Below are 10,082 nucleotides of genomic sequence, written 5' to 3'. Positions count from 1 at the left end.
TTACAAACGTTGACAATGCCTATGACTGGCCAGCCCAAGCTTAAGACTCCATCTGTGTGCATTCGCTTCGTACCACCCGCGAGTTGTGTCCCCCACCACTTTATTCTTTTCTTCCTTTTCCTTTCTCACTCGCTCATTCTCCTCTTGCTCTTCCAGCTATCTCCCGATATGTGTCATTCCTCCGCCTCTCCTTCATCCTTCTCCCCACCTCCCCCTTCCTCTTTTCTCTACCTCCATGTCCTCTCCCTGCCATTCTTTCAGTCCTCCTGACTGTCCTTCCCTTCTTCCCACCTCTCCTCGCCTCTTCAAATCCTCTCCTTCAGCGTGCCCGTTCCACCGCGGGTCCGCAGGTCTACCGCGGAGTCGCCACCCTGGTAGACGCAGTGTCCCGTCCGGCCGGGCACCTCCGCCGCCGCGCCTCCCCTCCAGTTCCGCCTCCTCCTCTCGCCGCGTCGCCTGGATGCCTCAATTCGGGGCGCGGCGCACCGCTGGTCGATGTTATAGCTAGAGGCGCGTGGCCCATACGGGGCAGCAAACAGCCGGGAGCGGGCCGCCCAGGTGAGCGAGGCGGCGCGGGGAGTACGCAGGCGGCCGGCGGCGGCGGCGGCGGCGGCGGCCCAGCCAGTGTGCCGGCGGACGCGGCCGGGTGAGGACGTGAGGAGCGGCAGCCGACACCATGGCGGCCGTCAGTGAGCACGCTGGCGAGTACATCGGACAGCTGAAGGCCGAACTGGACGCCTTGGCCGGCACGGGCAAGTTCCCGCACGCGCAGCGGCTGCTCTACCAAGGTGGGTCGCCGGCGGGCCGGCCGAGTCGCCAGTGTCGCTGTGCTGGTGTCGGACCATCCGTGAGGTGCAGCCGAAGCTTGGCGCGGGCCGGCGGAGAACGTCAGGTGCGCCCGGGTCCGTGTCACCCACACTAGCTCGTGAAACGTGCTCGGTGGCTGGTGACTCGGTCCTGTTGCGCCGGCCTGACCTCGGGTCACTGACGTCAGCGGAGGCCGCACGCTTGTCAGTCACGACCAGGCACAGCTCGCCGTCAAAAAAGACGGCGCGTTGCGATCGACTCCGCGTAAGAGCACGACCGCCGCCTCCCTCGAGCCAGCTCGATCAGTTCGCGTCAGTCCGAGCCCCTCACGGCGCCTGGAATTAATCAGGTCAGGCCGGCCAGCGGCCGACGACAAAAACCGTGCCGGCAGTCCAGCCACCACGCCTCGGGTAAGGCACACGGTGGTGCGCTCGCGGCGACAGCCGGGCCGCCCTCAAAGTAGGTGAGCCGCTTTTTGCGGGAGTCGCGACACCGGTGGCAGGTGTTGCGTAATCAGCCCTACGGGTGGAGAAAAACGGCCGTTAAAAGGACGCTGCTGTGGGCCGACGGGTCCAGAACGACAGCGGGCTGGCGGAAGCGAGGTGGCGAGTGTGGTGGGAAGAGTGGACAGACTGCGCCGATTCGTATCTGTCGTGAGCGGAATTCCCGTGCACGAAAATACGCCGGCATTCACTGACGTTTTTCGGTGTGGCTATTTTGTGCTGACAGAAATGAATCGATGGCAATTATTAAAAGGCTTCAGAGTGTAGATCGAGGACATAGAACTCAGAACTCTGTAGAACACTGTAGAACTCAGACTTTCTGACCAAGAAGAAAGAAAACGCTTTTGGCGTGCGTGTGCAAGACTAAATATTCATTTTGTTGTGTTGTGGAACAATTCTGGTTTTCATACGATCACCTCCCACACACTGATATTTTATTTCGATAAGACAGTTGCAAAAGCCTTATTCCTGGTAGAAAAACCGGGAGAGTGGAGAGATAGAGGCGTTGATGTTTCGGCACATGCGCGTAACGAAACGAATATCAATAGCACTACTGATATATTAGTGGTACTGACTGTGACGCTGCACTTGATCGGGCCTAGTGCACGCTCCAGCTTCTGCAACATCAGCCCAGATCCCGAGTCGTCCCGTCAGCCCCCGTCCGTTCATGTTCCCGATCTATCATCCCGATCTACACGACGACACTACTACTACAGCACACTGATATTCGTTTCGATAAAGACATGTTGCCGAGATACCAGCGTATCCATCTCTCCATTTTCTTGTTTTTTACGGGGAATAAAGCTATCACTACCTTCTTATCTGCGTGTTTAATGTTCCTCGCAAATGCACTGAACAACTCATGATATTTCAATTGATGCGTATGCCCTTTGACGCCAAAGAAAAATGTTCGTCAGCCATGACAAATTATTGCCGACCATATAAGAGGTGGGTAGTAAGCCCCTTCCACCATCAATACATCTTCATAGCGCACTTTTCGAAAGGAATGGACTACGCAGCTTTCCTAATGCCGAATTTATATCTCTGCTTCCAGTGCATAACGCGTCATATGTCATGCTGGATCGCTCCCGAACGCGCCCTCAGACAGAGCCGAGCACTCACGGTTTCAAACATCCTCTAACGGCTGGGCATCCGTCTCAGCCGGGACATATCGAGCGATGAAGCCCAGTCAGCGAGCCCGGTCTCTGCCCGACTCGTTTGGGTGTCACGCAGAAGACGGCACGCACTGCCTCTCTCAGTTTGGCCCGGTCCGCAGGGACCCTCAGCTCAATGGACCATGAAACCGTTAGATTTCGGTCGGGGCTCGTTTCGCGCGCTATAAATCGCGCCAAATTGTCGGCTCTTTTCGCTGGCGATGCTCCCTGGCCAGCAGAGGGCCTCGACTGATTTGTACTGGGTGGTCGTCTGCCTGCCAACACCGCCCTAATTCGTATTTATGGCTGCTTTGGAAGCGCCTTCATATTGATTTGTATTGAGTTGGGTGAGCGCCTGTTTTCAAGATTGGATCGCATCTGCCCTAAGTGACCAGTTTATTTCCCTCTTGGTCTACGCAGCTCGATCGTTGTGTGTGTCAGATTTATTCAAATCAGGCTTTTCCTTGGAGTGTAACGCAGTGACGATGCATATGACGTGCGAAAAATTGGAAAACATCGATGTTTTCGCACCACTCAGCGTCAGCGATATATGAGAATCGGATCATATAGATTATATTAGAACTGCACAAAACACAAATGCTTTTCCGCGATTGGGTGCCGGCGATATTTGTGACCCACAAAGTTTGACGCATTGTCCCATTTTTTTGACAACGCCAGATAATATTCACGGACTGCGTCGCATGAGTTCGGCGCCGTCGACACTGCGCCATAATAGGCGGGTGACGGTGGCCCTGTTGCAAAATCTGAGCCGGCGCGCTACGGCCCGCTGGGCTAGAAACATGTCCTCGATAGCTACTTGTGACAGCTGTGGAGGCCCCAAAGGCGTGGCTAAAAGCCGCACTGATCACCTTATTGCCGCCAACTACGAGCCCTTCCGGAGCCGGAACGACGGGCCTTACAGCGTAGCGTCTGGCGACGGTCCAGTCGGCCACACAGCACGAGATGCTGTGCCGTGGCTGGCCGACTGCTGTGGAGCACCGGCTGGCCGAGTGCTGTGGATCACTGACTGGCCGACCGCTGTGGATCACCGGCTGGCCGATTGCTGTGGACCACCGGCTAGCCGACTGATGTGGATCACCGGCTGACCGACTGCGGTGGATCACCGACAGGCCGACTGCGGTGGATCACCGGCTGGCCGACTGTGGTGGATCACCGGCTGGCCGATTGCTGTAGACCATCGGCTAGCCGACTGCTGTGGATCACCGGCCGGCCGGCTGGCTGACTGACTGCTTGGACAGTGCTCCGCTGCCATATGCCATTCGTGTGGGACGCATCCAATGCGAGTCGACCTCCCTTCATCCGGTTTACGCCGCGTCAGTGTTTCCCTGATCGCGAGCCGGGCTGCATTGCTTACGCGGACGTGTTCGCAGCGTGTCGCTAAGTCGATATTCCAGTCCACGCACGAGCCACAGCCGCCGGCGGAATTGGCATTCAGCCGCGTGCGCGAGAAACACGTCGAAAGTTTCTTATCTTCCGCCCGGCCGCATGTGCATCCGTGCGCTGCCCCGTATACAGCCAGACTCTGAATTCGGCCGCCGATTGGAGCGCGGCGGCGTCGCCGGGCCGCTGCCCGGCTGGGCTCAGCCGTCGCGGGCAGCCGGCTGCCCGGGCTCAGGCGGGTCCGGCCGCAGCCGCACCGCTTTCACCCTCGGCCGGCTCGGAATGCCGCCTCTGTAGGCGCGTCTGCCGGCGCGCCGGCCTTGGCTGACGCAGCTCAGGCGGCGCCGCCGGATATTAGCGTGGGCCCGGGCTGGGTGCGGCCGTCGGAAGGCTTGGCGGGAGACGCGCGGGCCGTCAGAGACGCGTCGCGGTGCGGGCGACCGGCGGCCGCCGGCACCCCGGCCGAGCGCGCTGCAGCCGCCCGCCACCTGAGGCGCGGAGGGACGATCTCGGTGGGACACCGTCGCCGCCGGGTCTGCTCCCCGCTCCCCGCGCTTTGCTACGTCAGCGATAGCCGGCGGCCGCTGTCAGAGCCGTTGTTCCAGCTGACTAGCTGTCGTCCGGCTTGGGACCCGCCCCCAATTAACCGGCGCCGCTCAGCTGACCGTGGGCCGGTCGAGCGGGCCCGAAAGTGAAACCCGCGCCGTCACGGCCGCGGCGCCGGCGTCAGCCGCCGGCCGGCGCGCGGCTGGGCTCGGACGCGGCGGCACGGCACCGGTCCCGGCGCCGGAGGGCCGTCCGGCGGGCCCGGCTCGCCACCGTTGCGCCTCGTTCAGCCGCGGCCGGCGGAAGAAAGAGAGAGAGAGAGAGGCGCCGCTCAATTGATGTGACGCAAAGCGCTCTGACGAACGGCCGACGGCTCGATGCGAGCTGGACCCGGTCAGCGCCGTGGGTGAAAGGAAGAACCTGCGACCGGCGACCGATTAGGCTCGTCGGACGGTGGTGATGTCGCGGATGGCAGCTGGCGTCGTTTGCCAAACAACGCTGTCCTTGGACGGGACGTGATGAGGAAATATGACGTGTTTTGGAGGAGTCGCGCTGGTCTGTCGCGTTAGTGATGGCAATGTCGCGCCGGCAGACGTTCCAACGACCGCTCGCTGTCTGCGTGCTCTACCGAACGCTTGCAAGGAGTTTTATCAGCTTAAGCTCAGTGATAAAGAAGGCATTTGCGCAGTTTCGCGAGGCGAAACAAGGCAGGAAAGCCGAGACAAGCCATGAAAGTGCCTGATCCTACTGTGTTTCGCGCTGCCTTCCAATCTCCACCGAAGGCCACAACGGTCGTCGTGACCGGACGAGCCGCGCCGGTCCGCCAACAAAGCACCATCACGGCCCCCGCCCCGTCCAACTTGGCGCTCCGTTCCGTTCCGTACCGTTGCGGCTGACCCGCGCGGCGGGCCGGGCGGCGCCCAAGTTTGCGCCGCGCCGCCGGGTCGGGTGGCGGCTGCGGCCCACGGTCGGCACGAGCCGCAGTCGGGTGACCCTCACCTCTGCACCGCGCGGCCGGCAGGCGGCACATCTTCACGCCACATCGCTCCAAGGTCGAGGCCGCGGCCGCGGTGATAGGGCACGGCGCGGTGCGCCTGCGCGTACCGCTCGCGAATCTACCGACCTCCGCTCAGTATCGGACATGGCTTGTGTCGGCAGCATGCGACGCAGCGAAGATCAGGAACAAAAATGCTCCTTTTTTCGTCTCGCATCGACATCTTGAGTGTTACGAACCTTCCGGAGTTCTGAGTGATTGCGTCTTGCTTTCGTGCGGTATTCACGCCCGATCAGCTCAGCTGTAGTGTGCGCACAACATCGCTGCACCGAACGTTTCCGTGCCGCAATGCCAGCCTGCCCTGCCGACAGTGGGACCCGCTCACTGACGCACAAATCAATGCTGTCATCAGCCGCGTCTGGCGTCGACGGCAGGCACCGTGCCACTGTCACAGCCTGCGTACTCGCCGATGGCGCACGTGGCCGCCACCGCCACGCTGTGCAGGCTTGTCAGTGCCCGCTGTCTGCTGCCAAACACTATCACAATGCACGTAATCGCTGCCACACACTCCGTCAGCGTTTTTCAAACCAGACGCAGAATGTGTCGATTTTTCTGGCACGGTTTCTGGGTGGCTTCAAAATGCAAAAGCAATGGCGCCTCGGATAATTTGTGGACAATTTGCGTTGCAGGTACGCCAATACCAAAAACTGTGTACAAACTTGCACTATGCAAACAATTAGTCCTATTTAAGTCATTCGTGCCTTGAGAAAAATGGACATACGCGTGCACTTTGCCAACAAACACCGAGAAACAACGCTGTTCTCCATGTTGCGAGGCCGTCACTGCCGAGACAATGGTACAAGGCAGGAAATTAGATTTCCTATGCGTCCGACAGCGGGGTGCTCGGGGGTGAGCAAATTCAATCACGTGGTTTTGAAAGCCGGTGTGGTAGCCGTCTGGCCGTGTGCGAAGACCGTGTCTGCAGGAGAGGCCGACACACACGCAATCGTCTGGCGGGCCGAGTGGGCGCGATACGAGGCAGAGGAACTAGACCGAAACATCCCGAGTAGCCACGCGTCCCGCCGAGTGAATCCGTGTCACTTTATTCGATGCTGGGCGGGCTGGAAAACAGTGCTGGTCGGATGAAACATTTGCGCAAATGAAAGACGCCCGGATGCAGCGCGACTGCTTCTCTCGGGACTTGTGATATAAACCACGTCACTGGGATGTTGCGATGCTCCTGTGCACCGCATTCATAATTCATTCGTGTGCTGTATAAATTGGTTTGCGGGGCCCAAGAAATTCTTATGTCAACGCACCCCAGCCAGCACTGGTGGCTAATGGTCATAAAGGATGTTGCAAAGCCCGACGTTCACTGCAGTTAAGTCTAATGTCCTTGGGCTATCCTTAATTTGGGAAATCCTTGCTGATAACACTGATAGCGATACGTGTCCTGAGGCTTTGAATTAATGACCACCGCAAGATCCTCACAGCAGTGTCCCTCAAAGCGCCCGCCATAGTCACTCCCACCCCTCCACCCGCGGACCGCCGCCGATCCTCTTACACGCACATGCTGAATGGGCCCCCGGGTCAGTCAGTGTTTGGTTGGCGCCCCCCCCCCCCCATCGCTGCGTTCAGAACGTCTTACATTCTAGTCACGTGCAGGGTGTTGCGCCATCCGGCCCTGCAGGCCTGAAGACCCTCTCTGGCCCATTGAGGCGGCCCCCGCCACGGATCGTAAGATGTAGCAGAAGTGCTCGTCATGAGTCAAAGAACGGGGCCGGTGTGACCGTGCCATGTATAACACTGCGTGGCTAACGTGTGGTCACAATCTTAGCAACGCAGTCAGCTCTGCTATAACAATGTTCACGGCGTTTTTAATCACAGTGTTTGAGTGGAACGTAATTCATTTTTGATCTGGTCTTTGTTTTATGCAATGGTGTGTGTTGAAGCGATTTCAATATTAATTGGTAAGCCTGGCAGGAGACCATCTGTGCTACATCGCTTCGCAATGGTGGTACCTGTCATCAAGGTCAATGCAGAACTCTACACACTGTACCGACAGCACAAGCGTGATATTTGGTGCATGACCACGACGTCAAACTTACACTACACTGGTCGTGTCGCCTCTCAGCACCCTCGAGAGAACGTCTTCGGCGGCAGCCATGCAGACGCCTCCCTCGGTAATCGCCTTTTCATTAAAGTTCAGTCTGCTGTCTGGCCTTGTACGCAATGGCATGGGAAAACCCGTCACATGAGCTAAAGCGCACTGCTCGCTGGGAGCTGGCTAAAATGGAGAGGAACACAGCGCAGTAGGACAGAACACCAGAACCTAAGACAGAACTGATACCAGTAGCTTGCGCCGCAACGCTGCACACTGAGACGGCAACATGCCGCAGGGCAAACGCTACGCCCGAAGCCGAGAGGCACCAGGAAGCATACCGCAGGGCAAACGGTACGCTCCGAAGCCGAGAGGTACCAGGAAGAATACCGCTGGGCAAACGATACGCTCCGAAGCTGAAAGGTACCAGGAAGCATACCGTTGGGCAAACGGTACGCTCCGAAGCCGAGAAGAACCAGAAAGCATACCGCTGGGCAAACGGTACGCCCGGAGCCGAGAGGAACCAGGAAACATACCGTGCACACTGAAACGGAACTGGACTGAGCAGACACCGAACACTGGGACGGAACTGGACCGAGCAGACACCGAACACTGGGACGGAACTGTACCGAGAGCAGACACCGAACACTGGGACGGAACTGTACCGAGAGCAGACACCGAACACTGGGACGGAAGCGATCCACGGGGCGGACGGACCCGGCACAGTGGGAAGGGTTCCGCCCTGCGGGCGACGGCCGGGAACAGACCGGGCGGCCGGAACGGACGGACCGGGCGGCCGACGCGCCGGCAGACGCCGCTGGACTTCCGCCCGTCGAGCGCGAGCGTCCGGCGGCGGCGCGGCGGCGCTGGGACGCCCTCCGGTCCGTTGTCTGTCACTGGGCGGCCGGCGCGCGGCTAATGCCGCCTCAGCAGACATCGATCCCGGGCCTGGCAGGAGCGGCCCGGCCGGCCGAACCGGCGTCCGACCGTCCCCGGCGCCGCGACTTTCGCCGACCGGTGTGGCCTTTGCGCAGCGCGGTCGCCCCGGGACGGGTCCCGGGCTGACCCGGCCGCGGAGAAAGCGGTGCATTCCGCGCCGCGGTGCCGGGACCTGCCAGCGCCGGCCGCTGGTGTGGTGTCGCCGCAGACGAGGCGACAAGCTCGTCGTCAGAAGGTGGTGAACTGTTTGGAGCAGGTTTATGCGAGACGTTATAGCTACCAAGAGCAGGAATGCACCAACATCCCAGCATTGTTGAGCCCACAAGTGAATTGACTTAACTGCATTCTAAACTTTTTTGTCTTTAGTATTCCTAACTTTTCACAAAAAGTGGATCGGTCATGGCAAACTCTGGCTCCTGTTGCAACATCCATGGCAGCTACTTCCGCTTGCATGAACCGGTTGTGTCTTGCCGTAAACAGATGTATCTGTTCGCGGGTGACAACATGGGCAGGACTTGCACACGGCAGTGTGTGCCAACTAAGATCGAGGGATGATCCCGTGTTGTGGTGGGACTGGAAGTCGCCAGACTGACCTACCTGGCAGGGTGGTCACAGCGGCGAAATCGCCTCGTGAACAACGACTGAGAGATCGCTGTGCAAGCTGACGCCGAGGAATCGCCGCCAAACGCGTGGGCGTGGTCGTTGCGTACCCACGGCGAGAGCGATCGCTGTGAGAGGGTGCCCGGGGCCAGAGGATGGTTGCAGCGCGCTCGGCGAGCGGGCGAGGGCCGCGGAGGTGATTGCTGTGTGTGCCGTCACACAGGGTGAATGCCGGTCCGGGGCCCCGCGCCGCAGATGACCGGTTGATGCCGGTCCGGGACTCCGCGCCGCAGATGACCGGCTGATGCCGGCCCGGGACCCTGTGCCGCAGATGACGGGTTGATGCCGGCCCGGGACTCCGCGCCGCAGATGACCGGTTGATGCCGGCCCGGGACCCTGTGCCGCAGATGACCGGTTGATGCCGGCCCGGGACACTGTGCCGCAGATGACCGGTTGATGCCGGCCCGGGACACTGCGCCGCAGATGACCGGTTGATGCCGGCCCGGGACCCCGCGCCGCAGATGACCGGCTGATGCCGGCCCGAGACCCTGTGCCGCAGATGACCGGTTGATGCCGGCCCGGGACCCTGTGCCGCAGATGACCGGTTGATGCCGGCCCGGGACCCCGCGCCGCAGATGACCGGTTGATGCCGTGCAAACGGCGCGACCGACTGCGGCGGCGGTCGGCGGCGCCGCTGACAGGCGCGCCGTGCACGGTCCACCAGCGCGCTGACAAACGTGGCGCCGCCCGAGGAACCCGGCGCTCGGCGCCGCCTGCGTAATGGATCGACCATCGCGCACGCGGCGGCCGACGCTCGCTCAGCGCCCGCTCCGGCCGCTCGGTATGGGTGGGCAGGCCAGGTGAGGGGGTCGGTTGGCGCTCGCTCAGCGCCCGCTCCGGCCGCTCAGTATGAGTGGGCAGGCCGGGTGAAGGGGGCGGCCGGCGCTCGCTCAGCGCCCGCTCCGGCCACTCGGTATGGGTGGGCAGGCCAGGTGAAGGGGGCGGTTGACGCTCGCTCAGCGCCCGCTCCGGCCACT

The 10,082-nt window shown here is 60.8% G+C and overlaps 1 protein-coding gene across 1 annotated transcript in view; it reads left to right on the top strand.

Annotated features, from left to right (window-relative positions):
* The first annotated feature begins 636 nt into the window (after positions 1–636).
* Positions 637–10,082, top strand: part of LOC119105621 (prolactin regulatory element-binding protein-like) — a 44,551-nt gene continuing 35,105 nt past the window's right edge. Inside the window, 1 exon segment of the mRNA XM_037229080.1 lies at positions 637–788. Coding sequence (XP_037084975.1) covers positions 677–788 — 112 coding nt within the window. The 5' untranslated portion in view covers positions 637–676.

This window comes from Pollicipes pollicipes, unplaced genomic scaffold (genome assembly GCF_011947565.3).
Source record: "Pollicipes pollicipes isolate AB1234 unplaced genomic scaffold, Ppol_2.1 Scaffold_6138;HRSCAF=7277_pilon_pilon_pilon, whole genome shotgun sequence".
Taxonomy (NCBI): Eukaryota; Metazoa; Arthropoda; class Thecostraca; order Pollicipedomorpha; family Pollicipedidae; genus Pollicipes; species Pollicipes pollicipes.
The sequence above is the reverse complement of the archived record's forward strand: the minus strand, read 5'-3'. Positions and strand labels throughout refer to the sequence as shown.